This window comes from Panthera pardus, unplaced genomic scaffold, assembly GCF_024362965.1.
Source record: "Panthera pardus isolate Hobbes unplaced genomic scaffold, ASM2436296v1 HiC_scaffold_8, whole genome shotgun sequence".
NCBI lineage: Eukaryota > Metazoa > Chordata > Mammalia > Carnivora > Felidae > Panthera > Panthera pardus.
In genome coordinates, this window is record NW_026527013.1 from 4616536 (window position 1) to 4638675 (window position 22140).

The 22140-nt window shown below is 48.8% G+C and overlaps 2 protein-coding genes across 3 annotated transcripts in view; one reads left to right on the forward strand and one right to left on the reverse strand.

The window, feature by feature from the left end:
* ACER1 (alkaline ceramidase 1) overlaps window positions 1-14666 on the reverse strand; it is a 46180-nt gene extending 31514 nt beyond the window's left edge. Inside the window, exon 1 of one of the 2 annotated variants that reach the window (XM_019430880.2) lies at window positions 14273-14666. In XM_019430880.2, the coding sequence (XP_019286425.1) occupies window positions 14273-14344 (72 nt within the window). In that variant the 5' untranslated portion in view covers window positions 14345-14666. Of the gene's footprint in view, window positions 1-5949; window positions 6101-14272 lie in introns of those variants that run through there. The other variant, XM_053897671.1, reaches the window with a different exon arrangement.
* Window positions 14667-14763: 97 nt separating this feature from the next.
* CLPP (caseinolytic mitochondrial matrix peptidase proteolytic subunit) lies at window positions 14764-20458 on the forward strand. The gene is made up of 6 exons (XM_019430696.2): window positions 14764-14995; window positions 15077-15148; window positions 15689-15785; window positions 16585-16772; window positions 17539-17644; window positions 20075-20458. The coding sequence occupies exons 1-6, from the start codon at window positions 14810-14812 to the stop codon at window positions 20245-20247; spliced, it is 822 nt and encodes a 273-aa protein (XP_019286241.2). The 5' UTR covers window positions 14764-14809; the 3' UTR covers window positions 20248-20458.
* Window positions 20459-22140: the final 1682 nt, after the last annotated feature.

The window sequence follows — 22140 nt, forward strand, 5'->3', positions numbered from 1 at the left end:
ACAGAAACCCACAGAAAGGGAGGAGACCATGAAAGGACACAGGGAGCATGTCATGTGGGGACAGGATGGGTCTACAAGCCAAGCAAGACCATCGAAGGCCAAAAAACCCCACCAGAAGCTGGGACAAGCAAGGAAGAATGCGCCCCTACAGGTTCCAGAGGGAGCACGGCCCTACTGACACTTTGATCCCAGACTTCCAGCCTCCAGAACTGTGAGACCATGCAGTTCTGTTGTGTAAACCCCCCGGTCTGTGGTGCTCTGGCAGCTCCAGGAAACTCATGAAGATTTTGGGTTTCCATCTCGAAACTGACTTGGTGGGTTGAGATAGTGCTGCCCGGAGCGCAGAGCAGGACAAAATGTTCCCGGTAGGGTGGCCAACCCAGCCTCAACTGATCGGGGCTTTCCCACTTTTGACAGCGAAGATCCCCTGTGTTGAGAAAAGCCCCAGGAAAGCGGGGAGGTTGCTCGTCCTGGTGCCCCAAATGGTTTGCCTCAAAAAGGCTAAAATTAGAATTCCTCCATGATGCAGGGCAACTTCACTCCTACTTATCCAAAAGAACTGAAAGCAGGGTCTCAAAGACATTTGCACACCCGTGTTCACAGCAACATGATTCACGATAACCCAAAAGATGCAGCAGTCCCAGTGTCCATCAACAGATGAAGAAACGAAATGTGGTGGGAATGGTTACACAATGATGTCAGTGTACTTAATGCCATAGACTGTACACTTAAAAACGGATAAAATGAGGGGCACCTGGGTGGCTCAGCCGGTTAAGCATCCAACTTCCGCTCAGGTCATGGTCTCACTGCTCGTGAGTTCAAGCCCCAGGTTGGGCTTTACGCTGACAGCTCACAGCTCGCAGCCTAGAGCTTGCTTCAGATTCTGTATCTGTCTCTGTCTCTCTGCCCCTCCCCTGCTCACGCTCTCTCTCTCTCTCTAATATAAAAAAAATAATAAACATTAAAATTTTTTAAATGGTTAAAATGGTAACTTTCATGGTATATATATTTTACTGCAATTTAAAAAAAGAGGAAGTGCGGACTTCAAGCTGTATTACAAAGCTATGATCATCAAGACAGTATGGTACTGGCACAAGAACAGACACTCAGATCAATGGAACAGAATAGAGAACCCAGAAATGGACCCACAAACGTATGGCCAACTAACCTTTGACAAAGCAGGAAAGAATATCCAATGGAATAAAGACAGTCTCTTCAGTAAATGGTGCTGGGAAAACTGGACAGCGACATGCAGAAGAATGAACCTGGACCACTTTCTTACACCACACACAAAAATAAACTCAACATGGATGAAAGACCTAAGCGTAAGACAGGAAGCCATCAAAATCCTCAAGGAGAAAGCAGGCAAAAATCTCTCTGACTTTGGCCGCAGCAGCTTCTTACTCAACACGTCTCCAGAGGCAAGGGAAACCAAAGCAAAAATGAACTACTATTATAAAAAGCTTCTGCACAGCGAAGGAAACAATTGGCAAAACTAAAAGGCAACTGGTGGAATGGGAGAAGATATTTGCAAATGACATATCAGATCAAGGGTTAGTATCCAAAATCTATAAAGAACTTATCAAACTCACCTAAAAAACAACCAATCCAGTGAAGAAATGGCCAAGAGACATGAATAGACACTTTTCCAAAGACATCCAGATGACTGACAGACACATGAAAACATGCTCAACATCACTCATCATCAGGGAAACACAAATCAAAACCACCATGAGATACCACCTCACACCTGTCAGAATGGCTAACACTAACAACTCAGGCAACAACAGATGTTGGTGAGGATGAGGAGAAAGAGGATCTCTTTTGCACTGCTGGTGGGAATGCAAGCTGGTGCAGTCACTCTGGAAAACAGTGTGGAGGTCCCTCAAAAAACTGAAGATAGAACTACCCTATGACCCAGCAATTGCACTACCAGGTATTTATCCACGGGATACAGGTGGGCTGTTTCAAAGGGGCACATGCACCCCAGTGTTTATAGCAGCACTATCAACAATAGCCAAAGTATGGAAAGAGCCCCAATGTCCATCGATGGATGGATGGATGAATAAAGAAGATGTGGGGTGTGTGTGTGTGTGTGTGTGTGTGTGTGTGTGTGTAATGGAGTATTACTCAGCAATCAAAAAGAATAAAATCTTTCCATTTGCAACTATGTGGATGGAACTAGAGGGTATTATGCTAAGCAAAATTAGTCAGAGAAAGATAAATATCATAGGACTTCACTCACGAGGACTTTAAGATACAAAACAGATGAACATAGGGAAAGGGAAGCAAAAATAATATAAAAACAGGGAGGAGGACAAAACATAAGAGACTCTTAAATATGGAGAACAAACAGAGGGTTACTGGAGGGGTTGTGGGAGGGGGGATGGGCTAAATGGGTAAGGGGCATTAAGGAATCTACTCCTGAAATCACTGTTGCACTGTATGCTAACTAACTTGGATGTAAATTAAAAAATAAATTATGGGCACCTGGGTGGCGCAGTCGGTTAAGCGTCCGACTTCAGCCAGGTCACGATCTCACGGTCCGTGAGTTCGAGCCCCGCGTCGGGCTCTGGGCTGATGGCTCAGAGCCTGGAGCCTGTTTCCGATTCTGTGTCTCCCTCTCTCTCTGTCCCTCCCCCATTCATGCTCTGTCTCTCTCTGTCCCAAAAATAAAATAAACGTTGAAAAAAAAAATTAAAAAATAAATTAATTAATTAATTAATTAAATAAATAAACAAATAAATAAAATACTATGGAAGAGTAACAATGTCATAAACAAAATCAAAACTACTCTAATGAAAAAATAAGATTAAAAACATTTTTTTACATTTATTTATTTTTGAGAGACAGAGTGAGACAGAGCCCAAGAGGGGGAGGGGCAGAGAGAGAAGGAGACACAGAATCTGAAGCAGGTTCCAGGTTCTGAGCAAGTGTTCAGCACAGAGCCCTATGCACGGCTCGAACCCACAAACCATGAGATCATGACCTGAGCCGAAGTCGGTCACTTAACCAACTGAGCCACCCAGGTGCCCCCCCAAAATAAGATTTAAAACAGTATAATTCTATTTATTTTTTGAAATTTTAACAATGGCTATTTTAGGTGAGTGAATAAAGTTCTTTGTTCTCTGCTTAAAAAAATAATAATAAAAATTTAAAAAGAGGAAGTGATAAACTGTGTCAAAAGCTGCTACTAGGACAAACAACACAAGGAAATGATGATTGACCATTGAATTTATTGTAACTTTAGGTCATTGATTTCTTATTTTTAAAAATTTCTTCTTTTTTAAATGTTCTTAATACTTACTTTTGAGAGAACGAGAGACAGAGACAAAGTGTGAGCAGGAGAGGGGCAGAGAGAGAGGGAGACACAGAATCCAAAGCAGACGCCAGGCTCTGAGCTGTCAGCAGAGAGCCTGACATGGGCTCGAACTCATGAACCATGAGATCATGACCTGAGCCGAAGTCGGATGCTTAACCGACTGAGCCACTAAGTCACCCCAATCTTTCTTCTTTTTTAATATAGGCATATACAGCTATAAATCTTTCTCTAAGCCCTGCTTTAGTTGCACCCCAATACGTTTTGATGATATGTCTTCATTTCCATTCATCTCAAAGCATTTTCTATTTTCCCTTGTGTGACCTTTGAATTTAGCTATTGAAACTGGTCTTTGAATGTGGCCATCTAGAAGCCACTAATGACCTTGACTGACAGCTGGTGTCTCAGTGGAGTCATGAGGGGGAAGCCCAATTAGAGTGGGCTCAAGAGACAATGAAAAGAGGAGTAGACACCAAGAGGAGATCCAACTCTTAAAAGTTGTTTTTTTTTTTTTTCTGTAAAGGAGAATGAATAAATGGGTAATAACTGGAGGACAATGTGGGATCATGCATCTACCTTTTTTAAAGATGGGAGCTATTAGTACATGTTTATAAGCTAATGGGTATAATCAAGAAAAGAAGCAACATCTGATGTAGTAAAAGGAAGTAGACACTTAAGAAGAGTGATGACCTTGGGTGGAATGGAATCCAGTATATAGGTAGGGAGAGTTGGCCTTGGCCGGGAGCCTGGGAGTCATGATAACAAGAAAGAAGGCAATGTTGGCAGCCTATGTGCTGTGGAAGTCCCCTTCTGTGGCTTTGTTTTTGCAGAAGATAGGAGGCAACGTCAAGAACTGAGATTCAGGAGGAAGGGGAAGACTTGAGGGGAGAAGGAAAGGTGAGATGTTACCATATGAGAGAGTGGATAAGTGAATGGACCAGGACACATAGGACTGCTGGGCAGGAAATTGGTGGTCAAAAATCTCAAGGGAGACCAGTTGGCATGGCTGTGTATGAGGCTTCCCAGGTGCAGGTGAGGAGTATACACAGGGCTGGCTTTAATCAGGCCAAGTCTGACCACGTAAATGTGATGAAGGAAGAGGCAGACGGGGGAGTTGAGGACATATGTCAAGGAGCGATTGTAACGGAAGACCATGGCTCTAAACTGAGTGAGGGGACAGGGGAAAGGGAGGGAAGGATCCACGGATTATAGATTCTGGCATAGTTAAAGGATTGTTTGGATAGGAATACCAAATGCAGTGAGCTATCATTGGACCAATGATTGGGGAATGAAAGAATCCAGTCACCAAAGACTATATATTATGTGATTCCACATATATGAAATTCTAGTTAAGGGAAATCTAACCTGGAGTGATGGAAAATTGGGCCAATGATCGGGGATAAGATGGAAGGGGTGGGGTTGATTACAAAGGGACCCAGGGGATCTTTTGGACGTCATGGAGATGTTCTCTGTGTTGACTGTAGTAGTCATTACACGGCTTTATCAAAACTCATCAAACTGTACACTTAAAATGGGTATATTTTATTATACAAATATACTTCAATAGAGTTGACTTTAAAACGAGATGGACAGGGAAGGAGAGGGGAGAAAAACAGAAGTGTACAGGGCTGTGGTCTTTGGACCCTTCGATATTACATCAAGGGGATAAACATGGTGGTATCTTGGACAGTCCAGGCTATACTGAGTGAGAAGGGGCATGAAGGAACTTTCTAGTCTTGAACATGGTATGGTGACACAGGTGTAGACCATGTGAAAAACAATTCATTGACCTATACAGTTAAGATGTATGCACTTTACTGAGTGTATCTTAAACTCCAGTAATTTTTTAAAGTTACACCATGGAAGTCTTTTCATGTCAACAAAATGAATGCACAATATCATTTTTATGACTGACACCCCATTTAAATGACCCCCGCTCCACTAAAATGGCCCCCCAAAGCATCTGACGCTTCTGAAACTGATGCCAGATCTCAACAGCCTATGCCCCTGCCAGACTTGCCCTACTTGATCCATTATCTTCCTTGCACCTGTGGCTGCCTCCCCACACGCGGGTCCCCTCCTACTTCTCTGACTGGCCGGCCCTCCTTCCTCTTCTCTCACTTCAACCCATTCTTGGGACGGGGTGGGGGAGGGAAGATCTCACCTTCTCCATACTCCCTGGGTGCCAGAATTACAGAATCATCAGTTTCCTGGAAATCTCCAATTGGATATTTATGGGCTGCACAAACTTACCAGGTCATAACCCAATGGCTCTCAAGTGGGGACACTGAGTAATGTCTAGAGACATTCTTGGCTGACATATTGGGGAACACTACCGGCGTCTAGGGAATAGAGGCTAGGGATGCTACTGAGCTACTATGCTACAATGCACAGGATGACCCCATACCACACAGAACCTAAATGTCAAGAGTGCTATAGTGGAGAAACCCTGCCCTAAACTAGCTCATTATCTTCCCCCCAAACCTATGTCTCTGTAAAAGGCACTTTCATGCACCCAATGGCTCTAGCCAGAAACATGTGAACCTTATTTACCCATAAAAATGAATTCAGTCATTCATATTCAATCCATTCCTGAATTAGGTAATAACTAGCTGCTGCAAGGAACAAACCTTAGAATGTCTAATGACTGAAATATGATGCAACCTTGTTGCTCACTCATCCAAATCCAAAAGGAGTGTTCCTAATTGACAGGTGGCTCCCTTCCCGGGCTTCTTCTATGGTTCCACCCTCTTTATCAGGCCACTTCATTTCTTTGCAAGAGCCTGTGGGAGGAGATTAAGAGTGGCGAAGTCACAGTTGCTTCCAAGGCGCCCTGGCATAGAAGTGTCACACATCGTTTCCTTGCAGGGTCCATTAATGAAAACTCATCAAATGGCTCATCAGATGCAAGGAATGCTGGGAGATGTAGTCTCAGGGTGGAAGGATATGGTGACCACCCTCCAAGATGGCCTTCAATGATGCTCACCTCTTGATATTATCCCCTTGCAGAGTCCCCTGCCCCACATGGAATCATGTGTGACCATTAGAATACCTTGAAAGTGACAATGTGTGCCTGGCAAAGCTAGGTTGCATAAGACATTATAGCTTCCGCTTTGCCCTCTTGGATCATTTGCTCTAGGGGGAGGCCAGTCACCATATTGTAAGGACATTCAACTAATCAAAAAGTCCATGTGTATCTACACATCCAGTTTGTCCAGCATCCAACTTGTGAATGAGTTATGTGAGTGAGGAATCTTAGAAGGGGATCCTTCAACTCTGGTTAAGCCTTTGGATAGGACTACAGCTCTGGTTGACATTTTGAGGCCACCATTATGAAAGACCCCGAGTGACAACACTTAGCCAAGTTGCCCCTAGATTCCTGACCCACAGAAATTATGTGAGATGATGTTTATTGTTATTGATAATGTTTTTTTAAGACCTTATTTTAAGTAATCTCTACACCCAATATGGGGCTCGAACTCACAACCCCAAGATCAAGAGTCTCATGCTCTACTGACAGAACCAACCAGACGCCCCAAGTTATGGATAATGTTTAAAGCTATTGTTATTGTTTTCAGCTACTAAATTCTGGGTTAATTTGTTATGCAGCAATAGATAACTGTTACAAAGGAGAAGCATGACTTTTAGAAGACAATTTATTCTGCAACCTGCAAGCTCTGTCTGTTCTACCTCCTCCTACAAACACTTCATAAGTCCGTCTCCTCCTCTAGATTCTACTCACACAAGCTGCCACATTTCTCTTCTGAATGGCTACACCTATCCCCTCACAGGTCTCCCTTTGTAGAAGACGTTCGTCATGTCTTTTCATCTTATTGGTTTGTTTGCTTGTTTGTTTTGCTTTCCAACATCCAAGCATTTCTTTTGGGAGTGGGAACTTCGTGCTCATCCAGAGGTGGCTGTGACCTCCTCGGCCAATTGTCCCTAACGCTCAATCTCCGGATCCTTCTATTTTTTCCAAGTGGATATTCCAGACTGTCACCCATGCTGGAAAACCTCCAGTAATCTACAAGATTCTCTTTGTGCTTAAGACAATTTCTGTTGCTTTCAACCAGCAATGCTGACTGGCACATCCGTCTGGACCATTGCCTCATACAGTCCATTCTCCAGCCATTAGCCATTCCTTCATTGATTCAATAAATGTGTGCTGAGTATCTACCATGTGCCAAATACTGTTCTGGGTGATGAAAGTATAGCAGTGAAAAAAAAAAAAAAATAGAGAAAACCCCTTGCTCCGGAGGGCTTACATTGTACCAGGGGAGACAGACAGTAAACAAAATAAGCAGTAAATGTATCACACGGGAGCATTTTCAAGCTTCTGTGTGCATATGGATCACCCGGGGATCTTGTGAAAATGCAAGTTCCTGTTCAGTAGGTTTGGGGTGGACCCTAAGACTCTGCATTTTATTTAAGGTTTGGTTTTTAAGTAATCCCTACACTTAACATGAGGCTCAAACTCGCAACCCCAAGACCAAGAATTGCATGCTCTACCGACTGAGCCAGCCGGGCGCCCCTAGGAGTCTGCATTTTGAGCAAGATTCCAGATGATGCCGACACTGTTGGTCCGTAAAGCATACTCTGAGTAGGGAGGTGCTATGCTCGTAAGTTACCCATCAAGAAAAAAAAAAAAAAAAAGCCGGGGGTGGGGGTGCCCGGGGTGGCTCAGTTGGTTAAGCCTCTGACTCTTGATTTTGGCTCAGGTCGTCGTCTCACTGTCGGGAGATTGATCCCTGCGTTGGGCTCCTGTGCTGATGGCACGGAGCCTGCTTGGGATTCTCTCTCTCTCTGCCCCTCCCCTGCTCATGCTCTCTCTCCCTCTCAAAATAAATAAATACACATTAAAAAAGAAAACGAAAATAAAAACTAAAACGATTCCTCCAGCCACTGAAGGGAACAGAATTTACAAGGGAGCAGGAGTGGGGGCTGGGATACATAGGACGAGGTAACGTCTACAACTGTCTGGGTGAGAGGTGATGGCGGTTCCAACCAGGGGGGAGGTGCTGAGCTCTGGGCAGACGTGCAGGGTTGAGCCCGCTGGATTGGCCAACAGCTTCTGGGCCGTGAAGCGACAGAAATGAAGAACAGCTCCAAGCAGGGGCAGGTGGAAGGGGCAGTGCTTTGGGTGGGGGATAAGATCAGTAGTTCTTCTCAGACGTGTTCATTTCGGTGCCTAATCAGACATCCAAGGGGAGATGAGAGGGAGGGAGGTCTGGAGCTTGGGAGAGATACGTGGGTGGGAGAGAGAACCTAGGAAGCATCAGATACGCGGGTGTTTAAGGCCAAGAGCCCCAAGGGGCTTCCTGAGGGAGTGTGGATAAAGAAGGCGTCTCCCAGGCTGGAGTCTCTTTAAAAGATAAATCTGAGGGGCGCCCCGGTGGCTCAGTCCGGTTGAACGTCCGACTTCAGCTCAGGTCACGATCTCACGGATTGTGAGTCTGAGCTCCACGTCGGGCTCCGTGCCCACAGCTCGGAGCCTGGAGCCTGCTTCGGATTCTGTGTCTCCCCCTCTCTCTGCCCCTCCCCTGCTCACACTCTGTCTCTCTTTCAAAAACAAATAAATAAACATTAAAAAAACATAAAAGACAAATCTGATAGGAGAAAAATGTATTTCATCGCAGTGAAGATATCCATCAGCAAGGAACAGGTTAAATATATATATAATGAATATATTAAATATTATATATAATATATGCTAATTATATAATCATTAACATATTAATTATAGTTGTATCATATATAATTTCACATTTCTATTGTATAATATATGCTTATAAAATAATTAACCTAATAATTAAAATTAAATATAATTGATTAATTATATATGAATAATATATAGTAAATATATATACTCATATATATATATATTTAAATTTTTTTATGCTTACTTTAAGAGAGAGAAAGAGAGAGCATACAAGCAGGGGAGGGGCAGAGAGAAGGAGAGACAGAATCCCAAGCAGGCGCCACACCATCAGCCTGATGCGGGGCTCAAAGTCACCAACTGTGAAATCATGACCTGAGCTGAGATCAAGAGCTGGACGCTTAACCGACTGAGCCACCCTCATAGGAGCCAAGTGCCCCTATGCTGATATATTTACATGTGTGCATATATATACATACATATACACATATTTATATATTATATATACATACGTATATGTGTATATATATATGTATATATACATACATAATGGAATCCATGGAATGCTATGTAGCCAAAAAAAGTGGAGGGGGGGTGGCGGCCCTCCTTCAAGACTGATTGACATGCGCAATGTGGATGGAACTGGAGGGTATTATGCTGAATGAGTTAAATCAGTCAGAGAAAGACAGATATCATATGTTTTCACTCCTATGTGGATCTTGAGAAACTTAACAGAAGACCATGGGGGAGGGGAGGGGGAAAAATAGTTACAAACAGAGAGGGAGGGAGGCAAACCATAAGAGACTCTTAAATACAGAGAACCGAGGGTTGATGGGGGGAGGGGGGAGGGGAAAGTGGGTGATGGGCACTGAGGAGGGCACTGTTGGATGAGCACTGGGTGCTGTAGGGAAGCGATGAACCACGGGAATCTACCCCCAAGAACCAAGAGCACACTTTACACACTGTATGTTAGCCAATTTGACAATAAATTATATGAAAAAAAAAAAAAAAAAAAGACTGACATGCGTCTTTTGCCTGTTTTTTTTCCTCTCAACCTCCATCCAGCTTCTTGGAATGGAAATGTGCCAGCTGAAGCCCCAATTTCGATTTCGAAACAGGGAAAGCCCCGCCCTAGAAATGGCTGAGGAGCAGGCTTCTGGAGACGCCATGGTACAAGAGCCACCCTGCCCACCCTGAGTGCCAACCTCCAGACTATCACTTGGATGGAAAGACATTTCTATCTGGTCTAAGTCACTGGCACTCACAGTCATGCCTAACTAATAAACCCTGGATCAGAGGAGGCAATGTTGATAATTGTTGTAACTTAACATTTTATATGATTTAATCAGCCCCTTTCTGAACACTCATTTCCAATTCTTTGCTAATGTAAGTGTTTTAGACTTGTCTCCGAAGACGGCCACCATCAATTCTTTCCATCCCGTGCGTCCCTGCCACGTCCCACACCAAGAGTCATTTCCCCTTTCCTTCTCCTTGCATCTTGGTTTGGCCATGTGGCTTCCTCTGACTGACAGACGGTGGCAAAGGAGCTGCCATGTGATGTGTGGGCCAAGCTTTTAAGAAGACAGGTAGCTTCAGGGGCGCCCGGGAGGCTCAGGTGGTTAAGCATCTGACTCTGGATCTCAGCTCGGGTCATGATCTCCGGTTAGGGAAACTGAGCCGCGCGTCGGGCTCTGTGCTGACAATGTGGAGCCTGCTTGAGATTCTCTGTCTCCCTCTCCCTCTCCCTGCCCTTCCCCCAACCCTCTCAAAAATAAATAAATAAACTTTTTTTTTTTTTTTTTTTAAAGAAGAAGACAAGTAAATTCTGCTTCCTCTCTTGGGAGCCAGTTGTCAGGTGAGACCTAAAAACCACCATACTGTGAGGAAGCCCAAGCAGCCACATGGGGAGAAAGAGATGCCTCCCTGGCAGGGGTGAGGCTCCAGATGTGTGTCTGCAGGATGTTCACGGTGGATATTCCAGCCCCAGCAAACCCTGTGTAGAGGACAATCAGAGGAGCCCAATCCAGATTCCCAAATTGTGAGAATAAGCCACGGCTGTTTGAAAGCCCTAGGTGTATGGGCTGATTTGTCACGCAGCACTAGCTAACTGAAACAACAGCCAGAACAGTTATAAACAGTTCGGCCATAAACAACCCTGGGCCAAATCCTGGTGCTCACCTTTGGTCATTTCCTACAAATGAGTAACTGGAAGTGGACTATGGGAGTCTGAAATAGGGTATCAACTTGCTTTCCAGAGAAGTGTAGCAATGTCTGTGTGTGAGCTGTTTATGGGGGTATCCATCTACCCACGGCCTCTTCAGCCCTGGGTTTTCCATTTCTTTTCTTAATTTTCAGTTTCTATCCATTTCAATAGGCCTGTTTTGCACACATCAAAGAACAGGTAACAGTGTTTAGAGCTTCTCTTTGACCACAGAGTAATAACCTAAAACCAGTGGGACGGACTGATTTTATAGCCAAGTGTCAAAACATTCCTCCCTCCCTCCATCCCTCACTCCCTTACCACCTACTTATATGGACTCATTCACTGAGAACATATTTCACAAGTTAGGAGGAATAAGTCACACAGTAACTGAGTGCCTACAATCTGCCAGAAACTGTTCAAAAGTTTGTTTTTGTTTTTGTTTTTTTCATTTCAGCATTTCGGGTCACTCTCCACTTTAATTTAAATCAGTGATTTTCAGGTGGCTCAGTCGGTCAAGCGTCCAACTCTTGGTTTCTGCTCAGGTCATGATCTCATGATTCGTGAGTTAGAGCCCCACATCGGCTCCGCGATCAGAGTGTGAACCCTGCTTGGGATTCTCTCTCTCTCCCTCTCTCTGCTCCTCCCCCTCTCTCAAAATAAATAAAATTAAAAAAAAAATTAAATCAGTGATTTTCAATGGCAAGCAATTCTTCCTTCCAGGAGGACACTTGGGAATGTCTCAGACATTTCGATTGTTACGATGGGGCAGCGCCACGGGCATCTAGTGGGTCAATGCCACTGATGGGGCTCAACATCCCACAATACACAGGATGGCCTTCCCCAAACAAAGAATTATCCAACCTAAAATGTCACTAGTCCCAAGGCTGAGAAACTCCAATGTAAATGAAACGGACTAGAACAGGAAAAATTAGAAAATACCAGAAGGTGATTGCTCAAAATAAGGACAAATATCATTTCATGAAACTCTTGTATTTTTGTGGGCTCAGACTGTATATAAGATGCATCTCTCCTTGTGAGTCCTGATAAAAAGGTTTCATAAATACTGTCCCAAGGACCATAGAGCTGAAAAAGACCTCTGGCTTCAAAGGAGCTCACCTCCCACAGATGATAAACAAGAAAACAGAAGAACTGATGTAATTGTTTTTGGATAGCCATTTAAAGAAGCAAAGGTCGCAGAGTGTCTCTGGGATTAGCAAGGGGAATCAGGGAAGGCTTCCCTAAGGAGGTGACATCTGGGGGGAGATCTGTGGGTTGGAAAGGAGCTGGATTCAGGAAGAGGATGCCAGCAAAGCCCAGGTGCCTGGATGGGGCTTGGTGTGTTTGAGGAACAGAAAGCTGGCCAGTGTCGCTGCTAGAGCGAAGTGGGTCAGGAGGCTGGAGGCAAGCGAGGGAAGAGGTCAGCGAGGGTGACAGGGAGCCAAGGGAGGAATATGGTTCGGTGAGCTTTCTCAGGGTGCTGAATGAAGAAATAACCACAGGACACAGGGTTAAGCTGGAACACACATTACAGAGGGTGGAAACAAGGACAGAGGAGGTGAAAAGTGGTTGATCTGTGGACAGGTAGAGCCGGTGAAGCAAAGGGAGGCAGTGGCGGGGGGGGGGGGGGGGGGAGTTTTGGGGGAGGGACTGCGGGGGGCGGCAGCACCTGATGGCTCACCCTTCTCCCCAGGGTAGGGCGGGCGCTTGGGCCCTAGGGGAACTGGCTGGGCAGGGCCACCCACCTGACTCATAGCAGAAACTGGGACATTCCATGCTGCCCACTACCTCCACAGTCCCCACTGGGGAATGTCACTCCCAGTGCCTGGACGCTGACCCCCCACCCCCAAGCCCTGTCAGTGAGGCCTAGATCTAAGCCTTCTTCCAGGGGTGTCTCCAAGGCCTCCTCTAAGCTTTTCCACTTTCCCATGTCCTGTTCTCTGTCCCCATGAGACCAGGATTTGTGTGAACACAGAGTGTACCCTTGTCTACGGCACCCAGCATCAATTTGAGGGTCCAGCATTTAGGCACTGTCTGCCTGGTGAACTCCTATCTATCTGTCAAAACCCACCTCAAAAGGCCCCTCCTAAGGGAGGACTTCTTGCACCCCTGTGGTTCCTGGCTAACACATCAATAATTAATACCCATCAATAGTGAATACAGGGGCGCCTGGGTGGCTCAGTCGGTTAAGAGTCCGACTTTGGTACAGGTCATGATCGCGTGGTTCATGGGTTCGAGCCCCGCATCGAGCTCTGTGCTGACAGCTCAGAGCCTGGAGACTGCTTCGGATTCTGTGTCTCCCTCTCTCTCTGCCTCTCCCCTGCTCACGCTCTGTCTCTCAAAAATGAATAAATGTTAAAAAATATTTTTAAAAGATAGTGAATGCCCATTCTGAGGACCTTACAACAGCCTTAGGATGTTCGTTATTATCATTATCCCTATTTACAGATGGAAAACTGAGGCTCAGGGACACACAGCTAGTAAGTAATGGAGCCAAGATCTGAAGTCAGGTGCCTTCAATATGCTGCATCAGCAGAAGGTATCCCTTTTTTTAATGTTTATTTATTTTTGATACAGAGGGGCAGGGACAGGGGGACAGAGGATCCAAAGCAGGCTCCGCACCAGCAGCAGAGAGCCCGACAGCAGCAGGTATCTTTAAATCCTTCCCTGAGATTGGTTCGATCACTGCCATTTTCCAGATGAGAAACTTCAGGCTCAAAGGTGTTAAGCAATGACCTAAGATCACACAGCACGTCAGGGGTTGAGCCATCTTGGCGGGTGGGGCAGCTGCCTCTACAGCCCTCAGCTCTCAACCTTCCTCCCTTGTCACCTCTTGCTGCAAAGTGTAGTTAATAAGCACCTACTGTGTATCAGGCACAGTTCCAGACTCTGGGGACAATTCTAAGAAGGTGGCATTTGAGCCGAAAGATGAAAAAGAATTCGCCTTGAGACGATTTGCAGGTAAAGAGAGGTCCCAAACGTTACCGGGAACCTTACTACTTGCGTCTCTCTGCCCGTTCTCCTCCCTCTACCAGAAATGTCTTTTCCCACCTAACAAACTCCTATCCACCCTTCAAAACCCAGCTCCAATACTCACTTCTCCTAGGAAACCTTTCCACAGGCAGAGTCTGCAACACCCTTCCTTGGGCTCCCAACAGCCTGAGTCCATAGATGAAAGAAAAGGTCTCAGTAAGGAGTCAGCTCCACCGAACTGGAAACTCGGCTAGGCCAGGGCTCAGTGGGCACAATGGCGCTGATTTTTATTTATAATATTATTTTTTTTTTAAGTAAGCTTTACGCCCAATGTGGGGCCTTAACTCACGACCCCGATATCAAGTGGGACGCTCCACCGATTGAGCAGCCAGGCACCCCAGGAGCTGATTTTTAAATTAAAGAACGACAGGAAAAAACATAACTTGAATATGGAAAAAAAAAAAATTAAATAAGGAACGACAAATTCATCACGTAAGGTGACTAGAACTGCGCGCTTCAAACATCCTCCGGCTCCGCCCCCTTCGTGCTCCGCCCCACCTCCCAGGATGCGGGCGACCTGGTGAGCATGCGCCCTAGGCGCAAAGCACGCCGGGAGTTGTAGTTCCGCCATCGGACGGAAGCCGAGAGGGACTACGGCGGGATGTGGCCGGGAATATTGGTTGGGGGGGCCCGGGTGGCGGCAGGTGGTTGCCCCGCGCTGGGGCCTCGCCTCGCCGCCCGCTTCCCCCCGCATCGGACGCCCAAGACCGGCCTGGCCCTGCAGCGGAGCCTGCACGCGACGGCGGCCCGGGCTCTCCCGCTCATTCCCATCGTGGTGGAGCAGACGGTACAGCAGCCGCGGGAACTTGGCCTGGGGAGGGCGTCGGGGGTCACGGGGCTGGAGGTTCTTTCTGTCTCTCTCCCCCAGGGTCGCGGCGAGCGCGCCTACGACATCTACTCACGGCTGCTGCGGGAGCGCATCGTGTGTGTCATGGGTCCGGTGAGTTCCCCGCCGCGACCCTCCTCTGCGCTTGCCCAGACCCACGCTCCCCTCCTCCTCGAACCCCCTTGACCTCCTGACCCCTCCTGTTACTTTCCTACCTGGGTTCTGCACTGGTACCAGTCTGACGCCCCACTTCCTGGGCCCATGGACCTCCAGCCCCTTGTTCTGGCCCCTAATCCCCCATCTCACCCCTTCCTCAAACCCTCTGCTTTTCCCTTCTTGAACTCTGGCTCCCTCCCTCACTAGTGATCCTCCTCCCTCATTCCTGGCTCTAATCCTTCTCCCCAACCCATGTGACCCCTCCCCTTCCTTGCCCTAAGCCCATGACTCCCGGCTTCCTGGGCCCCCACCCCCGTGGGTCCCTACCACCCTTCACCACCTCCCCTCCTTGGTCCTGAATTCTCCCCCACCGTCTCTCTTGGGCTCTGACATCCATCCCGGTTCCCCTGACTCGTCCCCAGCCACCCCATAATTGCTTCCATTAGCCCTCTCCTTACCCCCGATGTGGGCCACCCCACCCTGCCTGCTTACCTGCAGATCGACGACAGCGTGGCCAGCCTGGTGATCGCGCAGCTGCTGTTCCTGCAGTCCGAGAGCAACAAGAAGCCCATCCACATGTACATCAACAGCCCTGGTGAGCGGAGCCTTCCCTGGGTGGCAGGGGCGCTTCTGGGGACACGTGAGGTGACTCAGGGGATAGAGACCCCCTGATCAGGAACGCTGTCCCTGCGGAGGAAGAAAGGGTGCTGAGCCTCCTTCAGAGTCCCAACACTGTCTCCAAACCTCCAAAAGTTGCCTGTTCCTTGCTTTTATGTCTGGGTTCACAAGCCGGCAGCTGAACCTGCCTCTTTGATCCCACACCTAACACTTTACTAGCCTGACCAGGTGGTCAGCGTTTTCAAATCGGTAGCTGCCGCCACCAGCACCACTCCCTCCCCAAAGACAATAGCGCATCCTGATTGGACGCTTACTGGGCCCCACACCCAAGTACTTTATAGGCATTTAGTTCATCTTGTCCTTGTGGCGGCCTCACGAGGTAGGGACTGTTTAGTTATCCCCAATCTGCCAGGAGACCCTGTGGCTCTGAGAGGCTGGGTAACTCGCCAAGGTCACACAGATGAAACTGCCAGGGCAGGCCGGCTCCAGAGCTTCCCTCTCGGCCACGGCACGCTCCCCGATTTCCAGCTTCTCGTGAAGCCTTGACAGGTCTGGTCCCCCTGGGCCCATGTGCACAGGTGGTAACTGGACCAATCGCTTAATTCGCGTCACCTGTTTCCTCACCTCTCTACCCTTGGAAGTATTTGCGTTTGCCACGCCTGCTTTAAAGGGCTGCCTCTGCACAAGCTCTCCCCAAGACCAGGGCGCAGCCGAGAAAGCACGCGGGCCAGGAGTCGGCACAGCCCCTCATTACCACCCCCCCCCACCCCCACCAGGTGGCATGGTGACCTCGGGCCTGGCCATCTACGACACGATGCAGTACATCCTGAACCCCATCTGCACATGGTGCGTGGGCCAGGCCGCCAGCATGGGCTCCCTGCTTCTGGCCGCTGGCACCCCGGGCATGCGCCACTCGCTTCCCAACTCCCGCATCATGATCCACCAGCCGTCTGGGGGCGCCCGGGTGAGTGCCAGGCCCTGCAGGCTGCTGCGGGATGGGGGGTGGTGTCTGAACAGAAGGAGGTACTGGGTGGACGCCGTGTGGGAGTGTCAGTGTTTTGAACCGTAGGTTTTATTTTGATTCACGTTTGGCGAGGCCAGCAGATCAGGAGAGGACCACCATTGGAAAGACAGTTTGTAATGCACAGTTCCCAGGGGGCAGGAGGGGGTGGGGGCATGCCAGGCCATGCAGGGCCACACGGGAAGCACCGGGGTCTGTCAGGAGGCCGGGCAGGAGTGGGGAGGGGCAGCGGACAAGGACTTTACTGCGGTTTCTGCAGGAAGGAACTGTGAGGCAGGGCAAGCAGGCTCAGAACTGGCTAGTCGGAATAATGTCAGGGGACTCGGGTGTGGGGGCTGGCCTAGTTCTCTGGCACTGGGCCCGGGGGTGATGGGGCACGGGATAGTGGCCCCGAACGTGAGAGCCCCACGGAGGAGGTGGTGAGGGTATGCCCTCTGGATCAGCCGGTTTGCACGTGAAACTCGTGGGCCAGCTGGCCGCTGTCTCCAGGAATCCCCTTGCCCTGGGAAGGGCGAGGCTCCACGCGCAGAGCGGAAGACGGTGTAATTCACACCGGAAGCCTTCCCAATGGCGGTTGAAGACGCAGCAGGATGTGGAAGGACTCGAGAAGCCCTGTCCCACCTGTCTGAACACCGTCTCCGGCCTCCCTGTGCGGGGCCGACGCTCATTCTAACCTTCTCCCTCTTAACCCCCTTGGGACGCCCCCCAGGGCCAAGCCACAGACATCGCCATCCAGGCGGAGGAGATCATGAAACTCAAGAAGCAGCTCTACAGTATCTATGCCAAGCACACCAAACAGAGCCTGCAGGTGATTGGTGAGTGTCCCCGCCCCAGGCAGACTGCCAGCGGCTCCTTATTTTAGCCAACACGAACATATGCGGCAGGCCTTGTGCTAAGCCAGGGCCTCTCGACCCTGGCCCTGCTGACACTCAGGGCTGGGTCATCTTCTGTTGTGGGGACCGTCCTGGCCATTGAGGACATAGAGCAGCATCCCTGGCCACTGCCCACTGGATGCCAGTAGCACCTTCCATGGGTGACAATGAAAACTGCCTCCACACATCACCCGGTGTCCCCCAGGGGTCAAAATCACCGTCACCTGAGAACCCCTGTTCGAAGCACTTTAAAAAGACCTCCTTGCAGAACCCTCGCAAAAACTTCACGGAAGTGGGTCAAAGGTTTGAACAGGGTCCTCAATAAAGAATATTCCAAATGGCCAAGAAATACAAGAAAAGATGCCTGTCATCTTTAGTGATGATATTTAAAAAGAACATCATTAGGGGTGCCTGCATGGCCCAGTCGGTAGAGCATGCCACTCTTGATCTCAGGGTTGGGAGTTCAAGCCCCACGTTGGGCATGGAGCCTCCTTCAGAAATAAATAAATAAGATAAATAAATTAGCCAGTGTGTGTATGTGTGTATATATATGTGTATATATTTTTACACGTTATATATATACATTTTATCTTATGTGTGTGTGTATATATATATATATATTTTTTTTTTTTAATGTTTATTTATTTTTGAGAGAGAGAGCAACCATAAGCAAGGGAGAGGCAGAGAGAGGGGGACAGGGAATCCAAAGCAGGCTCCGACACAAAGCCCAATGCAGGGCTCGAACTCACGAACCGTGAGATCACGACCTGAGCTGAAGTCAGACGCTCAACCGACTGAGCCACCCAGGCGCCCCAGCCCATATATTTTTTTTTTTTAATTTTTTTTAATGTTTATTTATTTTTGAGAGAGACAGAGACAGAATGTGAGTGGGTTGGGGCAGAGAGAGAGGGAGACACAGAGTCCGAAGCAGGCTCCAGGCTCCAACGTGGGGCTCAAACTCACAAATTGCAAGATCATGACCTAGGCTGAAGTTGGATGCTCAACCGACTGAGCCACCCAGGCGCCCACAATTTCTTTTAATGGTTTTTTATTTATTTTTGAGACAGAGGCAGAGCGTGAGCAGGGGAGGGGCAGAAGGAGAGGGAGCCACAGAATCCGAAGCAGGCTCCAGGCTCTGAGCTGTCAGCACAGAGCCCAACGCGGGGCTCGAACTCACAGACTCTGAGCCGAAGTCGGATGCTCAACCGACTGAGCCACCCAGGCGCCCCAGCCCATATATGTATATATATTTTTTTAATTTTTTTTTTAATGTTTATTTATTTTTGAGAGAGACAGAGACAGAATGCGAGTGGGTTGGGGCAGAGAGAGAGGGAGACACAGAATCCGAAGCAGGCTCCGGGCTCCGAGCTGTCAGCACAGAGCCCGACACGGGGCTCGAACTCACAGACTCTGAGCCGAAGTCGGACGCTCAACCGACTGAGCCACCCAGGCGCCCCAATATATTTTTTTAAAAAAACTGACATGACCAGCTTTTAGGGAAAAGCAAATTAAGGCCACAGCGAGACAGCATTTCAATCCACTGGAACCGCTAAAATAGAAAACACAGCACCAGATGCCCGTGGAGCAACCAGAACGCTTACCCGCTGCGGGCGGCAGTGGAAACGATACAGATGTGGTAGAAAGCCATCTGGCCCTACCAGCTCGGGCTAAAAATGCCCAAAATGCCATGGTTCCCCCCTGCTCAGCATGTAACCAAGAGAAGGGAGTGCTTCTGTCCACCAGAGACGCAGTCAGGATGCTGACGGCGGTCCTGCGTATGCGAGCCTGCCCTGGAAAACACCCACGTGGCCAGCAGGACGAGTGCGTCAGGGCTCTGTTTACGCTGTGGAATCGCCATATGGCAACGAGAGAGACCCGTCCACAGCGACACGCGGCAGCCTGGCTGAACCTCGAAATCCTGTTGCTGAGTGGCGAAAGGGAGTAGATGCTCTCTGATTCCACGCATTTACAAACAAAAAAGAAGCAGACTTACCTATGCTGTGAGCCCAGCGTGAGGCTAGTGGTTCCTCTTGGGCCAGAGGAGTGAGTGGCTCCAGCAGGGCTGCGGTGGTCGGGGGGGGGTCTGGTGACATCCCATTTCTCGATCTGGGCGCTGGCCTTGTGGGCAAGTTCAGGCTGAAGTTCACACTGTCCACTTACCATCTGTGCCCTTTGCTGGGTGTACATTATACATCAGTAACAAGTGAAAAAAAAAGGCAAAATGGAAACGGGTATTTTACCGATGGGGAAACCGAGGCACCGAGAGGGGGAGGCCAAGGCCACGCAGCAAAGCAGCCGCAGGACAGGGACCCAAACCTGGCCCCAGGTGTCTGCCCTTAACCGCACACGTCCTGCTTCTTGCTTCCCCTGCAGAGTCAGCCATGGAGCGGGACCGTTACATGAGCCCCATGGAGGCCCAGGAGTTTGGGATCTTAGACAAGGTTCTGGTCCACCCTCCCCAGGACGGTGAGGATGAGCCTGAGCTGGTGCAAAAGGAGCCTGTGGCGGCCGCGGCCACAGCAGAACCTGCCCCAGCAAGCGTCTGAGACCTGGCCCTCACCCTCCAGAGGAAAGCTGGGGGGAGGGGGGGGGGGGGCCAGGCGTCGGTCAGACGCTGCGGCTGAAGCCCTGCCCACCCCTCGCTGCTGAGCTGGAAGGGCCCCAGGAGGAACTCGGATTTGGGGGTGCCGCTAAGGGCAGATACCTTGAATGGGACACTATGATTTTCAATTAAATCTTTGCAGTCTTTGATCCCCATCTGTGTGGCCTTCCCTCCCCGCTCCACCGTGTGCCCTTCACGAGGCCTCTTCTGCTTTCGCCCTGACCCTGAGACTCTGACCTTCAGTTCCCTAACTTCAGCAAACTCTACTGAGCAAATACGACTTTTCAGGCACCGTTCTAGAGACCACGGCGTATTGTGAAGAAAACAACAATCCCTGTCCTCAAAGAACTTATTCTTGTGGGAGTAGACGGTTTTTTAAAAAGCAGGGAAAGAGACATGCAGTGTGAGTGCGTGACAGTTTTAGATGGGGTGGCCAGTGAAGGCCTTGCTGAGGTGAGGGAGGAACAGAGCAGTCTAGGCAGCAGGCACAGCAAGTGCAAAGGCCCTGTGGCAGGACTGTGGCTACCATTGTGGGAGGGGCCACAAGGAGGCTCAGGTGGCTGAAGTGGAGTGGCAGGGGGACAGTGGAGATTTGAGAGCAGAAAGGAAGGAGGACAGATCTTAATGCCTGCTAGATCTGAGCAAGGAGGGAGATGAGCCTGGGAGGGTTCTGAGGAGAACAAAAAGCAGGACTACTAAGACTCCCACGGAGTGGTGGGCAAAGTGCACCCGGCATGGAAGCCTGGAGACCCATTAGGAGAAGTGGACTAATCAGAATAATCAGAAGAAGGCTGGCAGCCCCAGCTAGGTGGTCAGAGGGGGTCAGATTCCAGCCAGGGCTTGGGTTTTTTTGGGCCACTCAGGCGCCCCTAGTGTGTGTTTATTTTTGAGAGAGAGGCAGAGCGCGAACAGGGGAGGGGCGAGGGAGGGGCAGAGAGACAGTGAGACACAGAATCTGAAGCAGGTTCTGGGCTCCAAGCTCCGAGCTGTCAGTGCAGAGTCGGACGCCTGGCTTGAACCCATGAACTGGTCGGGGGACCGGGAATCAGAAGTTGAGTTTGGCCGTTACTGGTGTTGATGTGCCTTAGACATCCCAGGAGATGATGAATCTGCGGTCGGAGCTGGGGATAAAAATGTAAAATAAAATAAGAACGTATCTCTCTAAATAAGCAGTCAGGCTAAGAACTGGCTGCTGGGTTTGGCACAGTGGAAGTCACTGTGCCTCAAGTAGGAGCATTTCCCGTGCTGTGGGGGCCAAAGCCAGACTGGAGTGCATCCAGACAGCAGGGGCAGGAAGACGGGAGCTGGACAAGTTCTTCAAGGAACTTTGTTGTATAAGGAGAGCAGAGAACATGGGGCTGTCACTGGAGGGGTCAGGGGGTCAATATTTCCACAGGTATTTCTAAAAGGATAAATCTTTTTTTTTTTTTTTTTTAATTTTTTTTTCAACGTTTTTAATTTATTTTTGGGACAGAGAGAGACAGAGCATGAACGGGGGAGGGGCAGAGAGAGAGGGAGACACAGAATCGGAAACAGGCTCCAGGCTCCGAGCCATCAGCCCAGAGCCTGACGCGGGGCTCGAACTCACGGACCGCAAGATCGTGACCTGGCTGAAGTCGGACGCTTAACCGACTGCGCCACCCAGGCGCCCCTAAAAGGATAAATCTTTTAAAAGACAACCACAATGCCATTTGAAACCTAAAAAAATAACAGTACTTACTACGGTCAAATAGTCAACCAGTGTCCAAATTTCCCCAGTTGTCTCTATTTTTATTAATTTGTTCAAATCAACTTCCAGATAAGGTGCATACCTTGCAACTGGTGGAGATATCTCAAA